The 23,908-nt window shown below is 32.4% G+C and overlaps 1 protein-coding gene and 1 pseudogene across 1 annotated transcript; one reads left to right on the top strand and one right to left on the bottom strand.

Annotated features, from left to right (window-relative positions):
* The first annotated feature begins 5,941 nt into the window (after positions 1–5,941).
* Positions 5,942–7,114, top strand: LOC132270286 (F-box protein SKIP23-like). Its single transcript, XM_059771472.1, has one exon. The coding sequence runs from the start codon at positions 5,942–5,944 to the stop codon at positions 7,112–7,114; it is 1,173 nt and encodes a 390-aa protein (XP_059627455.1).
* Positions 7,115–9,799: 2,685 nt separating this feature from the next.
* On the bottom strand, positions 9,800–17,781 carry LOC132270285 (glutaminyl-peptide cyclotransferase-like; annotated as a pseudogene).
* Positions 17,782–23,908: the final 6,127 nt, after the last annotated feature.

Genomic DNA, 23,908 nt, shown 5'->3' with positions numbered 1-23,908 from the left:
ACCCGAACCCGGGGCCCGAATCGCTAACCGAGTCCTTACCCATACCCTAACTCGTCTAAGGGCACTATGGTTCATTCCAAGGTCGATACATAATATACTTGCCATCCCAAGGCTATATAAAAAAATGAGATCACTAATATAAAAGATGTCAAAATAGTCCATTAACCCCATTCAAATTTGTGAAGGAGCGTCGTCCGCCACTTCCTTTCCGTGACCTGAAAAATGTAATAAAATAAGAGGTGAGCACAACGGCTCAGTAGAAGTCGCTTAAGGCGTCAGCTTTGGACTTCTTTGAGCCACGTAACATGTATGGGATGGAAAAGAAGTCGGGGTCATGCAATGGGAATTCCAATCATACTATAACATAAACGAACCAACAACCACATTCCAATGAATGACATGCATGATATGAAATGTAATGCACCCTGTCCCGTACTTGGTGTCTAACGATCCACTTTTCACTTTTCGAAAACCGCTAACTGACTTTACTAAGGCGAGATTGATAGCTATCCCTAGTTCCAATTCTGGCAAATGCCGACAACCGTTAAAGAACCTAGTATCAACTTTTTCACGCCCTACACTGGGCCGTGCTCCCTCTAAGTCACGCTAACCCCGGACTCGTGAAATTCGGTTTAATTTAGGAAAACTTCACCTTTCGAATAAAACTTTTCCTTTTTATAAAACTCCCCTTTTCAGAAACCTTTTCAAAACCCCTTTTCTTGCCATGACATGCGATGCAACACCTTCATTCATGAAACAACATTAATATATAAATATGGCATACTTCATAATTCCACTATAACACGAACATCCTTCACATTACTATTTCAAATAAGACATTCACAAGAATTAACCATAAACATGCTCAATAAAGGGTCACATACATGCCAACATCATGTTATCAACTATACATTGACATAACTTCCATAAAACAAAGTTAAGCATGCTTTTAACACATAATTGAAAGCAATTTATGCTCAAGGCACTTAACACATTATTAACATACACAAGGCAACAATTTCATTTCAAAATTTAGAAATCTTCAAAATATACTTGCAGTAGAGATAAAATTACTCAATTAAGAGGCAAATATCGAAGCATTAGAAGACCCTTACCTCAAAAGTAGCCAAAATGCATCCTCGGCCGAAAAAGTCAACGTCGGTCAACGCGGTCAATGCCATAAACTGATGTCTAGTTCCCTTTTTAAAGCCAATTATCCCTTCCCAAAATGCATTTCTTGTCTTCATCGAAATTGTGGGGTTCCTTATTTTGGGCTCCATTTCTGAGCCTTGTATTGTAGGCCGTTGTATGTTGTATTTTCGGGCATCCATGTTCCATTGGTTAGCTATTGCTAGCCTTGTACTATTTCGTTTCTTATTAATTGAATTTAACTTTAAAAAAAAAAAAAAAAAAAAACTCTTCAAATGCAAAGAGTTCATACAAAAACCATGCTCAATGTTTCTCTTTCAACTCTTCAAATGAAAAAGATTCAAACAAAAATCATAAACATGATCTAAGACATATTTCCATTTCATTTCAAAACAACCAAACAAATAAATAGTCCTAGGTTATCTTTATGGTTGGAAATAAGAGTCCTCACCATGTAAAGGATCACTGCAGTCGGTCACATTCAATAATTTACTGTGTCATATTGGATCACTGCAGTCGGTCACATCCAGTAATTGCTTTAAGCTATTAGAGGATAAATGGGTAGAATGAGTCTTTGTCTGCAGCATCAAAGGTAAATGCTGCGAAGCAAATAAGTGTTCTCTCTTTCTCTTTCTCTCTCTCTCTCTCTCTCTATATATATATATATATATATATATATATATATATATGTGTGTGTGTGTGTGTGTGTGTGCACATCCATATATATGAATGAATTGACATGTTTTCTTAGTACTGAGGCTGTGTGTTGTAAATTCTAGTTTTATTATTCATTTACGTGGAAGAGCAAGCTTATGGAATGCTCATAGTCCAAAAAACATCTATCCCGAACCAATTGAGTCCTCACCCATTGAGCCAAAAACAAGAGTCCAAATAAGCTTGGTTGCAATGTGTAAGCTGAAAAAGTGTTCTTTTGCATGATTAGCTACCTATTGAAGCAACTAATCCCCTAAATTATTAAAAGTTAGATTGTTAATTGCCTATAAAATGACATTTTTAACTATGCACAATGAAAAAATCTAAATAAGAACATTATCTTTATTATACATTCATTGCACCAAAGATGTATTTCTAAGAACATTGAACAATGTTAGGGCAAGTTTAGTCTCATCTTCACTCACCGGATTGTGGTTGGCATATTTGCGTAACGATTAGGGCAAGTTTTTGTTTTCTGCTTTACCTTTGGGTATGGGCAAGTTTGGTGCTCAAGGGTGTCTTTTGGGCTTTATTTTGGGGCTTCGGCCCATCTGTACATTCAACATATATACAAATATTTTACATTTCGGAAGGAAAAAAAAAACCCAAATAAAGTGTGAAAATAGTGTCATATACCAAGGCTAAAATTGTCTATTTGTCACCCTTGGATGCCCTTACATACTAGGACAATTGAACCCTTATAAAGGGGATGCCCCAACATAATCGGATAATTGAAAAATTACAGAAAATAATGGTATTGACTGTAGAATGCTCATTCTCTTAATCAATGTAATCATAATTGTCATAATAAGTAGAATGGTGAAACTAATAGTTCCTTGTCAAAGCCCCGCTTGGAAGAAGAGAAAAAGATCTTTCTATGACCTAGTTTTAAGACCTCAACCATTAAAGGAATTGACCATCAAAGTTCTTTCATTGAAAACAGTATAAACTCTTTGTTGACAAAGTCGCTATATTTTTTAAGCTTCTACTTCTTATCAAGGTAAGTACCAGTTTGCAAAAACAATGAGAACTGTATCAATTTAAAACAAAGCAAAGTTATATATATACAAGATAGACAATACCTTCTTAAATATACTATTAATAGAATGAAATCGAGACACGGTGTGCCGGGCTCACTCAATACTTTCTTATCAATGTTGTCTACAAAGTCCAATGTTAGCCCATATTCAAAGTCCTATCAGGCTCAGGAGTCAGGACTATGCCTTTGGGCCCTCCATTTAGCTTACTGAAGCCCATTATTTGGAATAATCCCATGGGCGTTCAAGGTTCCAGACTTTTCATTAAGACCAATAAGGCAATAAGTCTTAATTTAAAATTATTTTTTATTTAACTTCTAAACCACTAAATTTTTTAGTAATTAGGTTTCTTTCCTTATTTTAATAATTAGGTTTCTTTTCTTATTTTACAGAATATGTTTATTTTTGAGCAAATTCCTTGCACTGCTAGTTTCCTTACGGTTTTAGAATTTCCTTTATTATAAATACGTATACTGCAAAGTAGATCATTTATTTAATTATTAATATATTACTAGATTTCTCTGCGACTTCTTTTTTTTCTTCCTTGTGGGTTCAAGCTAATTACCATGTTAGCAACCATCTACTCTGAAAAAGTAAGCTACGTGATCATTTCATTTCAATTTAGCTTGATGAGGATCAACTTAACCGAATTTCTTAACTACTAAATTGATTTTCAAATCTTAAAATGGATGTCAATGCCTCTCGAGACTTGAGACATGTCTTTTCTTATACATGATTTTGTTGTGATTCATTGTATATGAGTGTGAACATTGTGCCTTTGAAATTGTTTTGTGATACAATGTGTTTTGAGGAACTTTTATAAAGGAGACCTGCTTTCATGGTTTCACATCCCAAAGTAATTTTGTACAGTGAAGTTTAAGAATTTTGAAAGCTAAAAATGACAGACAACAGACATCTTGAGACCTAGAAATTTTCTGTTTTCCTTTGTTCCCTTATTTTTATTTTCCACCAAACCAGACCAAATATCATTCAAATAAAACAGGGATATATGTCAAGCTTTACCATGATCTTTGCCTCCCTGTTAAAGAACCAATTAATCTAGGAAATGAAAGTAAAAGCAAAAATAATAACTTTTTGTATCAATTTGGAGAGCTGGAAGTTGTTTGTTGTCCTTACTAGGTAACGAGATCCAAATTGGCCATTTGGTTGAAGAATGTTTATGTTATTGCTGCTGCCTACATAGTTCGGTGCCATGTCAATAACGGCAAGGGTGGATTTAGGAATTGTCAATGTGATGGGTTAATATTTTTTTGAGTGGGTTAATACTAATACTAAATTATTTTGGGATGGGCTCCAGTCCACCCCCTAGATACGCCCGTGTCTTATGGTATTGACAGCAGTATAGAACTGTGAAACTAATAGTTCCTTATCAAAGCTCCGATTGGAAGGATTTCTTTGACCTAGTTTCAATGAAATCGAGGTGCTCCGGGTTTACTTAATACCTTCTTATCAATGTTATCTACGAAGTCCAATGTTAGCCCATATTCAAAGTCCTATCAAAGCTCAGGAGTCGGGACTATGCCTTTGGGCCCTCCATTCAGCTTACTGAAGCCCATTATTTGGACTAATCCCATGGGCGTTCAAGGTTCCAGACTTTTCATTAAGACCAATAAGGCAATAAGTCTTAATTTAAAATTATTTTTTATTTAACTTCTAAACCACTAAATTTTTTAGTAATTTAGTTTCTTTTCTTATTTTAATAATTAGGTTTCTTTTCTTATTTTATAGAATACTCCGAGCAAGTTTATTTTTTAGCAGTTTCCTTTCTGTTTTAGAATTTCCATTATTATAAATACTTGTACTATCATTCATTCAATTATTAATATATTATTAGATTTCTCTGACTTCTTTTTTTTTTTTTTCTTCCGTGTGAGTTCAAGGTACGTTCTGCTTACGTGACATAATTATGAATGCAACTACATTTTATTTCTTTTGCATATATATAGCATAGTTAAATTGTGCAACAGTCTTTCCCCTCAAAAAAAATTTTTTATTTTTTTATTCAACTAAACAAAATAAGAGAAAAGCCTACTATTTTATGTCATTCAAATACTTTTTCTAATAAAAATTCAATTGTATCCATCAAATTGTTTGATCAAATTACCGATCACATATACTTATAGATATACGTATTGTAATTTTTTTAGTTTCCCTTTTCTTTTTTTATTTATTTATTTTTATTTTTTTATGTTTCTTTCACCTTTTGGGTTTAGGCTTAACAAATTTTTTTCTTTACCTTATGATTTCTTTATTTTCTTTTGCATGAAAAGAGCTCTTAGCCCTTTAAATTTTATTTTTCTTTTAAATTTGTCAATAAATATATGAGAAATTAAAAAATAGTATTTTATTAATATAAATAATATGAAAACTTACATTTTATTTGATATTTTCTTTAAAATTCTTGATTATCAAATTTATTCCACAAATATTTCATGGAAAAATAGCCAAACCAACACCATACTATGAAATCAGACTAGTCACAAATTGTAACCCAATTACTGATGTAATTAAACACAATTTAGATACAGATACAAGATAGAGAAGCCAGAAAGCGTGCAAGGAATAACAGGGATACTACTGTCATTTAACACTTTATATATATATATATATATATCACTATCATCCCTGTCATATTAATATATCACTTAGTTCACTTGTTTTTTTGATTCTCTTTTACTTGTTTAAGTCGCTTCAGGAAAGTTATTGTGATTATACAGATTCATATATCGGCTGAAATTACGATTATTCTACCCATGTATTCATATGCTTGATTAAATTCATGTAAATATCTCTTTTATTTCTTTTTTTATATAAATGGATAACAACAAATCTAAGTTGGCTATAGTTTCTTACGTATTATATGTATATAATTCGTTTGATGAAAATTACAACTATAACTTATTATTATTATTATTATTATTTTATTTAATCATTCAGTTTAGGAATCCCATTATCCCATTCGAATTTTTGCCAATCAATTTTTTTGATTTGTCGTCATTGCAGTGCTATTGATTCTGGATATGGGCTCAGTATCGAAGTCCAATTGGGCATGGCTTCCGAATCACTTATTGGATATGATTCTGGACAATTTAGTTTCTCTTTCCGACTATATTCGCTTTGGTGCCGTCTGTAAAGAATGGCAATCATTGGCAATACAGAACAGAGTTCAATTCTTTAAAAAGAATCAACAAGTTCCATTGTTGATGGTCCCTACAGAAGATAATAGCAAGAAAAGACGTAGTCTATACAGCATTACTCACAATAAACTATATGATTTTCAGTTACAGGTACCTTACAAAAAGAGGTTTTGTGGTTCCTCACATGGTTGGTTATTTACCGTTGAAGAATCCTTTGCCTTAACCCTAATCAACCCATTCTGTGGGGCCACCATTGAGCTTCCTCCGATTATTGACCGCTCAAAATTCAAACGTCATGACAGCGATGACGATTCCGATGATGACACAACTCAAGTTGAGGTTGAGTTTGTAGTTAAGAAGGTTGCATTGTTAGCTGACCCTGCTTTATCGGTTAATGACTATATTGTTTCCGCAATCTATGATAATATTAATGGAAGATTGGCATTCATTCAGCCAAGAGACAAAGTTTGGACTTATACTAATCCAGATAAATTCAATAGCGCTTACGAAGATGTCATATATTATAAAGGTCAGATTCTTGCTGTTGATCTTTGGGGTAAAATCAAAATGATTAATCTTAATAGAAGTGCTCGGGAGAGTAAGGTTCCCCAACAGAAAGTAATTACACTGCCGCAGACTTATAGGGTCAATCAAATGCGGATGTATCTCGTGGAATCATCTAGTGAAAATCTACTTGTTGTAGAAAGGTATCTAAAATATATACACCATCAGCTTGCAACCTCAGTGTTTAAGGTTTTCAAGATACTTTTACAACAAACTGAAGAGGGTTTCGCTAAGCGGGTTGAAATGAAGAGCTTATGTGGAGACAGTTTGTTTTTGGGAGATAATCATTCAACTTGTGTTTCATCTTCCAACTGGCCCGGGTGTCAACCAAATTCCATATACTACACTGACGATTATATTAACTTTGTTCACCATCCCCAATATGGTCGCCGGGACATTGGTATCTTTAACATAGAGAATGGAAGCTTTGGGACGCCTTCACGGGATGATAAGCTTGTCTCCATTTTAATTGGACAAAAAAAGCCCCATTAGAACCTCCCATGTCATTAAAAATTTAGACATATAAGTAATTTCAAAAACCAACCTTTCTTCCCCAGATCTCTGTGTTTACCCGTCACCACAATCAGCGGTGCAACATCAACACAACCAGAGACGGCAACATCACCACAACCACGGCCGCCACCGCACCACCATCCCCATCATCATCACCACCATTCCCACCTCACAACCACCAGCGGATTGCCGCTGGAATCAATGGACGCCATAGCCACAGGAATCCATGGAGCCACCATAGTAACCGATGAATAGATCTTTTATCCAGATGTGAACCAGATTACTTAACGTCCATAAATCCATATCTTATAGTCCATAAACCGATTACTTTTAAGTCTCGGATGAATTAATGTGTCCATATCTTATAGTTTTGAAATAGAATTAATGTGTCAATATCTTATTGTTTCATTTTAGTCTATATGATAAGTTGATAACCGATTATGCTCTAGGATGTTCTCAGTAATCCTTTGAGGAGTAAAGGAGGTTCATTTTTAATTGATTATTTGGGAGGTTCTAATTGCTTTCTTTATTCAGTGATTAGGTTTCATGGTCTATGGGCATTTAGTTGAATCACTAAGTTTGCAATCTCAGCATAAGGTCGACAGAGGCAGTGGTGAAGCAGGTGCCAATCAAGCTTACCGAAGGAAGCAAAGGTGATGGCCAAACCCACCACAAAGACATCTCAAAGGAGTAACATTGGGCAGCGGGGTGGAGCTGGGCGGTGGGTGGTACTGTTAATGGATGATGTTCATGGTGGTGGAGGAAGTGGTGGGGGGAGGTGGCAGCAGTAGTTGGACAGGAGAGAGAATTGGGAGAGGGATATATAATATATATATATATATATATATATATATATATATATATATATATAGACAGAGTAAATCGAGGCCTATGAATTATTTAATTATATAACTTTTTTGCTGACATCAGCAGTAAGGGCATTTTTGGGAATTTTATAAAAAAAAAAATGGGTCAAAATTGACAAATAGGGGGCAATTTGCTCCAAACTTTGAAAATACAGGAATTTATATGCACTTATTAACTAGTAGGGGTGTTTTTTGCACATTTTATATATAAGGAGGGGTTATTTGCAATTAACCCTATAAAGTATTTTAACTGCCACACATCCTTAACATAAACATTAAACCATAAGGAAATAGAAAATGATCATAAAATTCTAGACAATCATTCTGCATGTGTTATCCTATTCTTCAAGCAACCCGAAAATAGAATATTAAAAAAATTAAAATTAAAATTAAAAGCTAACAATAGTTCTGTCATTCAATTTATTAAGTGCATATTTTCTTTTTTCGTTTTTTTTTTTTTTTTTTTTGAAGTTGAAGCAAAAGCTCATTCCTTATCCACAATATGTCCCTAGTGGGACTCAAATTCACAACCTCCCCTTCTCGGGGGTTGGGGTTGTTGAAAGAGAGCATACCAGTGGGCTAGAGGCCCTTTGGTTGTTAAGTTTATAAATTTTTGAAAGATAGCTTGCATTTTGAAATTTTAGTTTAGGCCTCAGCTAGATTACAGGGGAGGAAAATCCTATATACTTAAATTTGAATGGTCACAAGTACTTCACTTTTTTCCTTCTTTTATCTAATTTACCAATAAAGGAAAAGTTCTGAAATTACCATGACCACAAAAAGCTCAAATTAGTGGAGTCCGTAAAAATGTTAAGCATACTCATAATGATTTTTTCCATTGGTAGTAAAAGGCTAAAACTCATGCCAACATGCAATTGCAGAATCCAATAAATGGAGACTTGCTTATGGTCCAAGAGAGAGAACAAAATTTATTCACCGAAATAAACGATAATTGTTGCATTTTCTGAGTGTCTGCATCAAGTTTACACCAAAATAAGAATCACTTAACCAATTTCTAGAAGATAAGAATAGTATAAATAAAAAAGGCAGAATATCAGTTATTAAGATTTATCACTAACAATCGAATCGGTGCTTTCAAAAATCGACATCAGGTAAGAACATTTACTTTGTGAAACACAACTGATCAGATTACATTGTTATAAGCTGATTTCACGTCAGGGTGTTTATAAGCTGCAATAGCAATCATTTACAGAGGCATTTGACCCCTGCAGACAAACTTACCCTGGTAGCTAAAACAGATAAAAAGAAATGCATAACTAAACCATATCCGAAAATATTCTGTGTCCACGTGACACCTTTTAAGGCAACTCAACAAGTTCTAATTATTCTCTTATTAGATACAAAACTGAAAAATTCTGCCAAATATGTGCAACAAAACAGGATTTAGAAACCATGCCAAACCAATGGTTATGTTATGACCTGCAGGCCACTAAGCTTCCTTGGTGTATGCTTCTAACTATAATTAAATTCTATCCTAACAAAATGTCTATTATCTTCACCATCGGAATAACTTCTGAAAGTCCTTGGCATTATTCCAAAGCATCAAAACATGTGTTGTAAAGTCATGTATGATAAGATAAATGTTGCATTTGTTTATACTACATACATTAATTGAAATATGTCTGTATGATAGTGTAAATTACAATAAACATAAAGGGAAAACCAGATCAATCATTTTGTCCCTTAAAGTCATGTATGATGAGATAAATTTTCTACTGAGATTGATAACTCCTAATATAACCATATTCACACTAAAGCCATAAAAATTGAATGTTGCACTTGTTTGAAGAACTTTGCTATCCAACCTATACTACATACATCAAATTAAATATGTGTTGTCTGCATGATAGTGTAAATTACGATAAATATAAAGGAAAACCAGATCAATTATTATTTTTCCTCAATCTTTCTCTTTCAACTCTTCAAATGCAAAGAGTTCATACAAAAACCATGCTCAATCTTTCTCTTTCAACTCTTCAAATGAAAAGTGTTCAAACAAAAACCATAAACACAATCAAGCACAATTTCCATTTCATTTCAAAACAACCAAACAGAGAAATAGAAAATCATGTGCAGGAAATCAAATTTTCTAACCTTATTGTCCGCAGGAAATCAGTTGGCCCAAAATCAAACACATGCATTGATGAGAACTTCAATAGCCGAGTCCCAATCAAACATAATTCAGCTTCAATAGCTGCTTTAGATTCCCATTTGAGCTCCAATAGCTGCTTATACTTCATAATTGACTACATGCAATGATTACTTTTAGCCCTAACAGCACAGGTATGTCAAATATATTTTTAAGAGAGAAACAGAGTTCAGTACATGCTGATAAATCAATCAGCTCTAATACACACATATGTATATATGTATAATATGCTTATATGTAGAGAGAGAGAGTGACACTGATTTTCTAGTTACAGGACTACGTATTTCAATGCAAACTCTATATAAATACGAAGTGAGAGAAGAGAGAGCTAGAGAGAATGACTGCAAGAGAGAAATAAGAGTAATCTATGAGAGAAGATAGAGTTAGAGACACATTATAAGAGATAGATGATTGTTCGTTTTGTGTTTGAATAGCTTTGCGCATAGTCTGAGAGGGGTGTTGTCCAGGAAAGATAAGTTTCACGGAATAGTACTTTGGGTAATTGGGGAAAAATTAATAAAATAGTTAGAGTGGCGGTCACATTATCTCTTAGAATGTCTCTCTGACTCTGTTTGTTCATAGGTTAGAGAAAAAGTCTGGCATAAAGGAGCTGTTGTAGCTGTTTATTTAGACTGCTGCTATATATCTGCCATAATTTCCTCATTAACTTGCAGTGAGGATATATGATGAATTCAGTGCTAAGATTCTTGCCTGCAAAGAGAACAAATGAAAGCAAAACTCATAATTCATTGAACAAGTCAGGCTCATAGTACCGACAAAAGAAAAGATACATAATTGCAGCTATGTAAATTTCTTCTGTTGCAGCAATTATCCACATCACCGGATGAAAATTCTCAGGGTATGAATCACTCAATCTAGGAACCACACATGCACAAGACCATCTTTCATGCAAGAAAAAGTTTTTGGAAAAGAGTTACTAGCAGATCCAGGGCATACAAGGGATGAGGGATTAATTCAAAGAAAGAGAAAACATGTGTAAGAAATAAAAATAATAATTGATTACTGGAGCTACAGCCTCAAAAACCACTAAACATATGTTAGGAAGGTGGTTACTCAAGTTGTTCAGTTTTGGCCTCTGCAATGAAATTAGATCTAATCATCAAAACCAGCAACCAAATCTAAACCAGCAACCCAATGCATCGGAAACAGAGAATTTATATATAAATTTGGCAAAACATTTTAATAAAGAATATCTAAGCAATCTTCACATGCTTTAAAGAACTACTGTAACAGCCATACAAATAAAAACCTATCCAGGGGAATCAATCAAATTATCTACTACTGATCAGTTTTGGCATCACAAGTGAACACAACAACTCATTAATCTAGCACTCAATACTAAGCTAAACATTGATCAGCAATAGATTTACTTTCAACCAAACTCAGATCCATTATTATGATCAAGCCCTCAAGAGTAAATTCAAGACATGCCAGGGAATTTTAAAAATAAAAAATAAAAAACTCAAAGAACTACATAGGCTTCCTTTTTGAATGCCATCCAATTCTTTAGTACATGAAAGAGAGACATAAATCAGGATTTATAAAAGAAAAACAGCTGTTTATCTAGTCAGGTCCTTACTCCTATTAAAGCTCTTTATGCAAATTTCTATTTCCAAAATTTTGATTTTTTTTATTATGACGCTCATCACAACTTTCCCAAGGCAAAGGAATGAAACCTCACCGACCAAATATTATGCTAATGTCTTCACCAAGATGCTGTACACAGGCTACCCAAAGTAACAAAACATTAAACAACTAAAATAGATCAGCAAAACTAGCATTCATTCTTATACCTGCCATACATTTGCCCAAACTTCACCATTTACATATTCTAGTTCATTGAGGTTATGCACTTCATGACCTTTGTACCGGATAGTTCTTTTTACAATGACTGCATAATGATAAAAGATTTAGATTCAGCAATATGCACATAGAATAGCTTTAACACACCAAAAGAAGAAGACGAAGAAAGGACAAGAAATTGGGCATGATTATTAACTTTGTTCGATAGAAACCTTTAAATGTCAGAGGATCAATCTGATACAACATTGAAGTTCCATCAGTTCCAAACAAAACTTTCCCATCAGTTGCTAGCCCCCAACCATCTTGCATCTGATGAGTAAATTTATCCAACTGCAGCCAGTAATAAAGCGTGAAAATTATCACAGACCCAGACCAGCAACTGATAAAGAACCCAAAAGAAACTCAGCCGGGAAGAACATTCCTAGAAGAACTAAACTGTTTAGTCAATGGGAGGTGAAGAAGATCACATCAATCCTACAACTGTGGGAACATTGGATTATGAAAATGGAGTTATATTAAGTAATTGCTAAATAAAGAAAACAGTGAATCAAGATAGTTTAATTGAATAGAAAACATATATATTCCATTTACCCTAAAAGTAAGATCTAGACCTTTATAGTCCCTGTTATATGCTCCATTTGATTGCAAAGAAACACGTTCTAAATTCACTTGTTTTTCCGTTGCACAACTGTGTGACAATATCCTAATTCGACTCTCTTTCTTTTTTTCTTTATCATGTCCCTATTGTGTCAAATCCATACCCCATGTCTTTGTCCACACCCATGCAACACAGCTTTTTGATCATATTAACTTTTCAATCCGATGCCTGAGTTCAATTTTCTGTTCGCATAGTAGTGATTTCCTCCTTTTCATGGACCACATAAATAATGATTCCCACTCATTCAATAAAAACAAAAATCTGAAATTTGAACTTCAAGCAACAGATCAAGATACTGTATGGTGAGATCCAAATCACTTTATACTAAGCAGAAGGGTAGAAACCTGGAAAATTGCAGTTACTATGATCAACAGTATATTGGGCATTACTCCCTTCCAACAATTAAAGGGTTGGTCATTTGTCAACATGACACTAGTCAAATGGTTGTGTTTACATCAGGAGGAGACATATGTGTCCATGTTCATAAGTTAGGGAATATGACAAGATTGAACACTTTTATCTTATAGACATTTCACCTAGGTTTTTACAACCTCCATCTTTGGATTAAATTTCAGCCACTGCAGAGGATTTAAATTAAGGAATTTGATGATTCATGAAATTTGAATTGCTAGTGTGAATAAAGTTCAACTCTAAGCATGCATATCAAATGCAAAAGTGAAACCAGTTCAGGTAAAATATATGGAAGCTCTAGACAGTCAAACAAAAAAGGTAAGAAAGTTTGGTAGTTTCTTCTTCAACATTCTACTCACAATATCATGAAATGAAAAAATAAAACACCCTATAAGAATTCAACCAAAAGCACACAAAAAACAAGAAACCATAGAACACACCACAAACAACAAAAATATAAACAATGAATTCAAGGAAAAGGTTAAGCACAAACTTTGCTTAAATTATATCAATCATATATGAAACCAGTTTTCTTCAACCAAGTTACTTGATACAACCTACAAAAGTACATAAGAACACTATATCAGACCTGAGGATTCTTCTGAATATTAACGCTGTTAATGAAGATAAATGAACCAAAAATGTAGTGAAATGGAGGAAAGAAAAATCTTAATTGTCTCAGTTACATATGTTGAACAATTCCTTAATAGAAATTACAAAAAACACAAATACTGTTGTAGAAGTTCTTCAACTTCAGAACTCTATGTCCACTTCATTGATAGAAATTGATAGTTTTCTACAAGTATAGAACAGAGTCAACAGACACACTCACCGTGTTTCCAAGAGTGAACCTTGCCAGGGTAACTGGGTCTAGTAATGGAGATGCTAATATCACAAACAAGATAATGGAGGTCCCAGGAGAACAAATTAACAACTACGTGAAAGCAGAGGTAGCTTTAGGAGAAAATCCAGAGGAAACTCAATGTCGTTGTTCTCCTTTCCTTCTAGTAATGTTCCAAAAAGGTTCTTCCATGACATTGGAGAGCCTCTTCATTTATAGTTCAAGAGAGCAGAAGATGGGGACAAATCTGACGATAGCTGTAGGAGAATATATGTATAACAATGCATTCCTCAAAGTGTGCCTCCATGATTGCAGTAATATGCCAGGCGGCTTTGAGCCTTTTTGAAGTAGAAATGGCAAGCTGATCAAAGAACTAATATTGGAGGTTAGAGAGTGGATCCATGAAAAAGAAAAAAGAAAAAATCTGTTATTCCTATGCTATCAAACTAACTTGATGAAAAAAGCCACGCGCTTATGAGTTATGAGAAATGGGATTCTTGCCATTGAACCTTAAAATTTTAGAGCAAGGTACACCTCGGGCTAGGGTTTTATCGTGATCCAAATCAAATAAGAACAAATACTGAGATCTAACAAAGAGGATAGTGAGTTTGATCTTTTTTGTGAGTGGGGATCCTACTTCAGAGCATAACATGACCAGTTGGAGCCTTGGCTGGAGATGGTAGCAAATGCAATGGTGTATCAATTAGCGAGCAGGGTTATCAGTGGGTGGGCTCAGTATGATGGTGACTAATGGTACTGACATATTGTCTATTGCAGACTAGTAATGTGCCACGATCGATGACGTTATTGCCAGCAGTGGGCATTGTGGCATGGGCATGGAATAGTAAGACACAATTATCCAGAGCTAATAGCATTTGCAAAATGAGAGCCTAATTTTACTCTATTTTTTCAAGTTAATTGATTTACTGGGTGCTAATACCGGTTGCTAAATCTTGGTCAATGAATGGATGCCATAATACTTGCTTACAACTCAGGCTGCAGGATGGTCACCAATGGCGGTTGACCTGAGTGTAAACATGAAATTTCCCTGGCACGATTGTTAAAACATGAATGCCTAGGTCTGGTGACGGAAATGAATTCATCATATATAGGATAATGTAGATCCCAAAAGAACACAATAGGGTGAAAGCTGAGACCGCCTTGGGGGAGAGAATAACTGTGGAGCGTGAGAGTACCTCTGAAGAATAATTGCGTTATTTCCTTTTTTGAACAAACAAAGTGGAGTGCAAGAGTACAAAGTAAAGCGCAAATATTATTTCCATCCCAAGGTTATTATTCTCTTTCCTCCTCCTAGCACTGTTCCAAAAAGGAGAGCAAGTAATAGCTAGTGATCGTGACAGGATGGTGTGGCCAAATGGATACACCAACTAATTGTAGGAAAATATTTCAACATGAGGAGACGCATACAGAGCATGATATATGATGAACTCATGTCCAAAAGATCCATGGTGTTTCACTTCTAAGAGAAGACAATATGAAAACTAGAGTGGGGAAACCCCCACGCAAAAACCTTGACTTTTGCACCACACATTTCACTTGGCACTTCCGCAATGACGAGATATAAGTCAAGCTAAATGCTAGTGATAAAAAAGATTAAAAACCCCAAATATCTAGCGAGAAGGAAAAGGCTATGCTCAGTTTTTAGTATTGTCCTCTTTCTCTTTTCTTTTTTTCTCCATAAATCCATTCTATTAGCTAAAAACTTTACTTTATTACTTTATTTACATATCTTTATTACCTTGTTTAAATATAATATCCTACAAATGAATTTTTTAAATTGTGGAATCACGTAGCCTTTCAAACAATTAATTTGGTGAAATATCATAATGATATTCTACATATCAGCCTACTATATATTAGTGTCTTTCCCATTAACCACCAGTGCATCACGCAATAACGGGTTTTCATGGCTTGAGATCACCACCATGAAAATTATCTAAAATCTAAACACTGATCAAAATTAACTAGGATAAGAGGTTGCAATGAAAATGCAACTGTAAACACAGAAACTATATATGCAATAGGCAATAACTAACAGGAAGCTGCATAAATTCATTGTACATATAAAACGATGATTGAATGCCATGGTAGGTAATACCATATTAATAGATGCAAAATTTAGAGAAAGACTATGTTGCCACATCAGTAATCAATTAATATAACGTCAGAAATGATTCAGATAACGTTTTACAATTTGTTCCAGACGAGATACCGCGAAGTTACAAAGGAAAAAAAAAAAATTGATTTTCTATTTATTTTGTTCTGTATCTTCAATTCCTTATTTGCTAAATCAGAAAGAATAAATGAACTGCCACGGATACATTTTCCTTACAAACCTTTCACCAAGAAGAGTTAAACCCTCTCCAAATTGAGAATCATCCATTTTTTGAAGTGCCTCAACCTGTGAAAATAAGAGGAAATAAATGGGTATATTTAAATGCATTGCATATTGCCCTAGGTCTTTTTCTAACTTTGGTTATACAAACCAAAAGAACAGTACATTTCTGAAAAAATTACATTTATTAACTGCAGCCAAATAAACTAATGGCAGATACAAGGTGAAAGATGAGAAGATTTTGAATAAGTTAAGGTGTCCATATAAGAGTATGAATACTAAAGATATTTACCTTCCCAGTTTGAATAGCTACTTTACGGACTGTTGACTGGGATGACAAAAATAAAAATGTCAAGTCATGAATTGCATGGACAGATGTAAAGGAAAATTAATAGCGCAGATATCAACAAAATACTAAATTTTAAACATTTCATATAAAATGAAAGGAAAAAAAAAAAAAAATTGACGGCACTGGAAATGGGGGCAATAACATCAAAACGTGGACAGAATTTATATTTAGAATTCTATAATGTTAAACTGAAATTATATCATAACTTGCAGCTAAAATGTGTTAATATCATCATTATTCTAAAGAATGAAAAAATTGGAGAAAAATAAACAAGACAACAATGTTGAAAAGTAACCTGCCTGTAAAGCCCCGTTGACTCAAGTAGGGTATCGTTTCCTCCGTAAAGAAGTCCCTGAAAGCAAACAACCATCCATATTGATAATCTACAGAAGTGTACACATGATACATGCATGGTACAATACGCTCCAACAAATTAATTGATGGAACAATCAAATAAATTTACTTTGATATTTTGTATGAAGTTCTCAATCCCATCAAAATAGAGAACTAATTTCCATGACCATGCCAATGACACATGCAAAAGGAAGAAGACATCTGTTACAGTCGTTGTTATTAGCAAAAACCTTTCACAGAGATAATTTTTCCCAACTCGAATCCAATTGTTATTATCATTTTCTAATCTCGTGTTTCGAGTCCTCTAATAGGGTTCTTCACAATGAAATGAAGAAACTGCCTAAGTACTACTTCATGAGGAGTTCACCGATACAATGAATTTAGATAATTAACTAAAACTTCACAATTGTAGAGTAAAATAATCTCCAAACACTTAATTTAACCAAAATAAATAAATAAATAATTATAAAAAATAAAAGGAAAACAGTGTTTCTTGATTGATCCAAACACGAAAGTTCTATATAGTGAAGTCATTCAGCATAAACAAAACTAATATAAAATTCGAGATTTGAAACGAAGGTTGGACCTGAGTGAAGGCTTTGGGGTCGTGAGGGAACTCGTTGACTACTTCGATGGAGTCAAGATTGTTGGAATGGGCATTGATTTCAACTATGCTCCACATGTTCGACGATTTGCTCAACAGAACGACATTATTTATAATCAAAACGATCGAAACCATAGAGATATATTTGTAACTAAAACGAGACGACGACGACAAAGAGGCAAGAGCACCTGGTGAGTGGAATAGCACACCAATTTAGCTTATGATTTACGCATTTTAATTCATTCATCACTTTCCTCTCAAGAATCATAAGGAAGCCACCATTGAAGAAAAGATTGACCAGTAGCTTTGACTTTATTTTTGGTGCCCTCTCACTCACCTTAGAACTTTGAACTTAGAATACTTTAGGTTCCTCTCACTCCCCTCTATAAAACCCTTGATTAGTTTTTCATTTTGAGCTTGGTTACCTTGGATTATAAAGATTCTATTCTCTATTGAGGTAGGGGGTGTTTAATTTAATTTTTTCAAGTGATTTAATTGTTCTTGTAATGATATAAAAGTTGTGTGCATGTCCTATATTAATTTATGAGATAAATGACTAATGATAGCTTGCATATAATTCACACTAGTCTTGATAAATGGCATGGCAATGACATGATCCTTGTTGTATATTAATTCGGCATGATTTAAATGAGCTTTTAAATCTAGAGAATTAATTGATTTAAATCGATTTAAATCTTACTTGATTGTACTATGCTTAAATTCCATTTTTGACTTGATATATGGCATATCCATGAGTTATTACTTGTCATATATTAAATTGGAATCATTTGGACAACTCTTGAAATCTAGAGAAATTACTTAAATTGGTTTAATTAATTTTTATCTCAATGTTCTAATGATTTAGTCATTCAATTCATGGAACTTGTTGTGTTTTATCACATATCATGACTTGTTGTTATACTTATTGATTTTGGAAACTTGGGATATTATCAAGAACATGACTTGACTAGGACTTGGTTCTAGTACGGGAGATAAAGAGCTCCCTACATTATAGTGCGCACTAGGGGAAAGGTACCCATGGGTTAATAGCCCTAAAGTGATCTCAAGAGTATGGTTTTAATCTGGACAATATCCAAGTATTCACTTTGGTTTGATTTCGCATTTAAATTCCAAGTTGTTAACTTTGTGAATTTGCATCTCATCATGCTATGTTGAAAGTTTTAATGTCACTTTAATAGTATGGATTGAATTATGTTAAAATGCAAATCTTGCAACAAGTTAAATCTATGCATTCCCTACGAGTAAACTTGTTTACTCACCCCGAAGTTACTGGGTGTTTTTCAGGTAAAGAAGCCATGTTGTGGGATGCACAACAATCTTAGACTTGCTAGACTACTTGGAGTGTCTTTACTAAGTTATAATATGCACTTGCTAGCATATCTTATTTCATTTTTGGTTGTTATGTTAAAACTTGTATTTATTGTTCAAGACATGTAATGTGCACTTAAGTGTATCTTTTGACACTCTTTAGATATGTATGTAATGAGGCCAATGGCCAAAGACACTTATATGCCATATATGTTACTTTATCTTCATAGTTGTATGTGGAATTTAAGGAATTTTATCCATTGAAGGGTCATATTTTGCATATGAGGTCCCACGAGGCCGTAGGCCATTGTAGCGCGTCTACTTTACTATTTTACGTTTGTGTGCATGCTCATATCTCACAAAACTCGTAAGTTTTGACTTTTGAACTAATTATGGATGAATTATGAAGTTTTATACAAAAATTCATGCATTGAAGTATGTTTTAAGTTCTCTTTTGTTTTAGCATGTTAGGAATGTTCCTTTGAGGCTAAGAAATGTTTCTAAGTGTGTTCGGATCATATAGGATGCATGCACCACCTTAGAATTGGACTAAGAACCATTTTCCTAGCAATATAACAGCTTTTCGTGGTGTTTCGGTCGACCGAAACTCCATTTCGGTGGACCGATGGCAAATGGAATTGCCAATGCACAGTAACATCACATTCCAGTAGCGAAAAACACTGTTCAAGGGTCATTTCGGTCGACCGAACCCTTATTTCGGTCTATCGAAGCAACACGAACCTTTTCTTCATGATTTCAGGTCTTAGTACCATCATTTCGGTTGACCGAAATAGCCTTATCCCGAGCCTAGTTTCAGTTCAATTTCAGCACTACTGTTCCGACTTTGAACGGCCATATCTTGCTCAATTCTAATCCAAATGGGGTGATTATTGAGCCTAAACTCATTAGCCTGAAGTTAGTTTTCCAATAGAACTAGCTGTGCACTAAAACTCCAACTGTAGTGAGATTTATTGCAGTTTTAGTGAGGTAGGGTTGTGGTAACTTTTAAACGGAGGATGCCACTTCTTGCTAAATTCATATCTTTTCCGTCCAGACTCCGAATCAAGTGATTCTTGAGTCTATTTTCATTAATTTTTCATTGTCTTTCCAATGGTGTGTTTGTTGGTACCCACTTTCAGTATGGAAAAGACTGTTTTTCCCTTAGGCTCATTCTTGCCCTTCTTGGAACATCGTTTTCGTATTTGTTTTCTATGGGTTATGTGATTTCATTGAGGGTAACATTGGTGTCTTATAGACATGTAGTAACCCTAGAGGTCTTGGTTTATCATTTGCTTCCGCATCTGAATCCATACACGGGTCAATCCTTAGTTCATCACTTACCCACCAGGTTGAATCAAAACCCGGGTCACGACAGGATCACCTTAACATAATCTTTTCACACACACATATATGCATATATACACTTTGTATACCCAATTGTTATTTATTTTATAGGGTGAGGTAAATTCAATGTGAAATTATTATATGGTTTTGATCTATTTGATACTTGGTCGATTAATTCAATAAAATCTTCCTATTATGAAATTTTATAATTTATTAATATACTCTTATGGAACCATTTTTTCAACTTGAGAGTTTATATTTAAGTGATTCATCAAGTGTTAATGGTTCATAAATGTTTAATAATTTCTCAAGAACAATCAGGCAAGAGTCATTGGCCACTTTTAACTTTGTTAATTACTTGTTTCCTTAACTAGTGGGAGACTAAAAAAGTTATTTATTTTTATTTTTATTTTTTTCCCGGAAGGAAGACTAAAAAAGTTATCTTATAGGACAAACATATCCTTAAAACTTTTCTTCTCTTTCCTGTCTTGATTCATACATGTATCAGCTATATATATATATATATATATATATATATATATATATATATATATATATATTATTGCGAAAAATTTACTACTTTGATCAAAAACTAAGTATTCAGATAATTTCTATATATATTATTGTGAAAAATTTACTACTTTGATCAAAAACTAAGTATTCAGATAATTTCTAAAGCAAATTGTTTGAAAAACAATATAAAATTTCAAGATATATATATATATATATATATATATATATATATATATATAATTTCAAGATTTTATAAATATATATATATATATATATATATATATATATAATATGAAACTAGCACCACAAAATATTTAATTGTATTTAATTGATAAAGACATGGAGAGGACAGTGAATGAACGTTTTTATTTTGTGTAACTTGAAATATACATATTAGTGATATTCCCTTGAGATGTGTATTTTCAACATGTCTTGAATCTATATGCATCATCTCAATTTGCTTCAGTTTCGTGTATGACCATGGAGCTTATTTGTTTGAATTCATGATATATATATATATATATATATGTATATATATATATATGTGTGTATATATATATATGTGTGTGTGTGTGTGACAAGAACAATAAATATATGAAAGTTGCTGCAAAAGAAAAGATAGAGAGACAAATAAATATGAAAGTAGTTGGAAAGAGAGAGAGAGAGAGAGGAGACATTTTGATTTTTATTATTATATATTTTTTTATTTTGTTATTTGGGTATTTTAGACATTTCAATGACCAAATTGGCCTAATGTTTTTATTTGCACAAATTGTATAATGTAGGGGGTTTTACTAACAACAAGGGATTAATTGTACATTTTGTATATTATGAAGTGATTTTTTATATAAACATACATACATACATACTACATATTTTTAGTGTCTCATTAAATAAGGAGACAAGTATTTAATGAGTTTTAAAAGCATCCAATAACTGTCCTTAGCATTCCTCGTTTAAGTTACCTATTAAATTTAGGGAGCTATATTGCACTTCACTTTTTTTCCTTTTTTGGTTTAAAGGAAATGACAAGAAGGTTTTGAATTCATTAATATACCATCCCTTAATTTATAATGTCATAACTACCATTTATACAATTTTATATATATATTTTTATCTTTTTTACTTTCTTTACTATATATATATTTTTTTCCGGGAGGTCCTCTCAAATAAAATAATTTATTTCACATTAATAATTTTATTTTTGTCAAAAGAGATAATTTATTCCATAGTAACATTTTTTTATATATATACAATCGAATGAGATATTTATTTAACAAATTTAACTTTTTTCCAAGTATTTTTTTGGTAATTTTTAATTGGTAATTTTTGATGGATAATCTCAAAATAAATAATTTATTGGATATATATATATATATATATATATATATATATATATATATTAATCCTCTTCTTTTTGTACTCTATTATTATTATTATTATTTTTTGGAATCTTGACAAAAGAGATTATTTCTTCAATAAATATATTTTTTTCATGTCAAAAGATATAATTTTTAATAGTTACTTTTTATTTTTTTTTCATCTTGTCAAAAGAGGCAATTTATTCAACATATATATATATATTTGTCTTGTCAAAAAAGAACTAAAATATTAAAGATAAGGAGAAAAAGTCTGAAAGGGCAGTTGTGTCATTTAAAAAATTATTATTATTTACTTGTAAAATTAAAATTAAAATTGTCATTTCATTTAAGATTGTAAAAAAATGTTGAAAGGTGGAGTATCAATATCTTCTCCCTTAAAATTAAATATGTAATTGTTTAATTGAAATTTAAATTGGTATTTGTTTGATTGAAATTTAAATTGATAATTACATAAGTAATTGTTTAATTTTTGTCTAATTTAAATAGGTAATTATTTTTTAATTGTTTAATTGTCTAAGTTACCAAGATTTATTTCTTATTTTTTAATTGTTTAAAGATCTAAGTTGCCCGAATTTTTATTTTTCTTTTATCTAAGTTACCAGTTAGATTTATTACCTTTTAAGGTCTTTGACGGCGCGTATTTTCCAATCTAATTTCATGAACTGATTAATAAATACAGCCAGGGATGGGCCATCAATAAGATAGGATAACTTCATCATCGGGTGGAGGCCTGATTATTGTTAACTTAACAAAATTTAAGAAAATATAATAATAAGATAAATAATAAAATAAAATATAGATTATTTATTTATTTTTAATAATAATTTGAAATTATTGACAACCCTTGTACTTTTAATCTATAGATAGATTGATTGATAAATTTTCTTGTCTAATTAGAGAGGTTAAATTAATTTATTTTATTTGTATATTTTCTTTTCTAATTAAAAAACTCACATAATAAATAAGTAATTTGAGTTTTATAGAAACTCTTTTAAACATCTTATATTAATTAAAAAATAAAAACTCATAATAAATTACTGATTTGCGTTAGATTTTTATAGAAACTCTTTTAAAAATTCTTTTTATATCAATTAAAAAATATTTTTTATATTAATAAATAAATACTAAAATTCCTTACACTTTTAATAATAACTAGTAAACCGTAATACACACGAGTAAAATCTAATTTAAAATTAATATTCAACAAAATAATTAAATAATTATTTTCTCAATGATAATTAAAATTAATTTCTTAAAATAATTACATTGATATATTAATTAAGATAAACATATTACATGATTAAATAATGATAACAATTTACAAAGTCTTTACAACAATAAATTATCTTTATGGTTGGAAACAAGAGTCCAAATATGCTTGGTGGCAATGTGTAAGCCGAAAAAGTATTCTTTTGCGTGATTAGCTACCTGTTGAAGCGATTAATCCCCAAAATTATTAAAAAGTTACTACTAGATTATTAATTGCATTTAAAATGACATTTTTAATTATGTACAATGAAAAAAAAAAAAATTCCTAGTTGGGACTCACACACACTTGTCTTTTCTGAGACTTTAACCACTTACCTCCCTTTGGGAGGTAAGAGACTGATACCGCTAGGCCACTGGCCCGTTGGTGTAATGAAAAAAATCTAAATAAAAAAATTAATTAAAATTAAAGAACAAAAATTAAGAAGTAAACTGAAACTCATATGCATATTTTTCATATAATTAATATTAGAAAAGCAAATGACTGAAAGAAAATTACATCGATA

Source organism: Cornus florida, unplaced genomic scaffold (assembly GCF_030987335.1).
Source record: "Cornus florida cultivar Cherokee Brave unplaced genomic scaffold, ASM3098733v1 CherokeeBrave_3.0.0_Hap2_Chr08, whole genome shotgun sequence".
Classification (NCBI taxonomy): domain Eukaryota; kingdom Viridiplantae; phylum Streptophyta; class Magnoliopsida; order Cornales; family Cornaceae; genus Cornus; species Cornus florida.
This window is presented reverse-complemented; position numbering and strand designations above follow the sequence as displayed.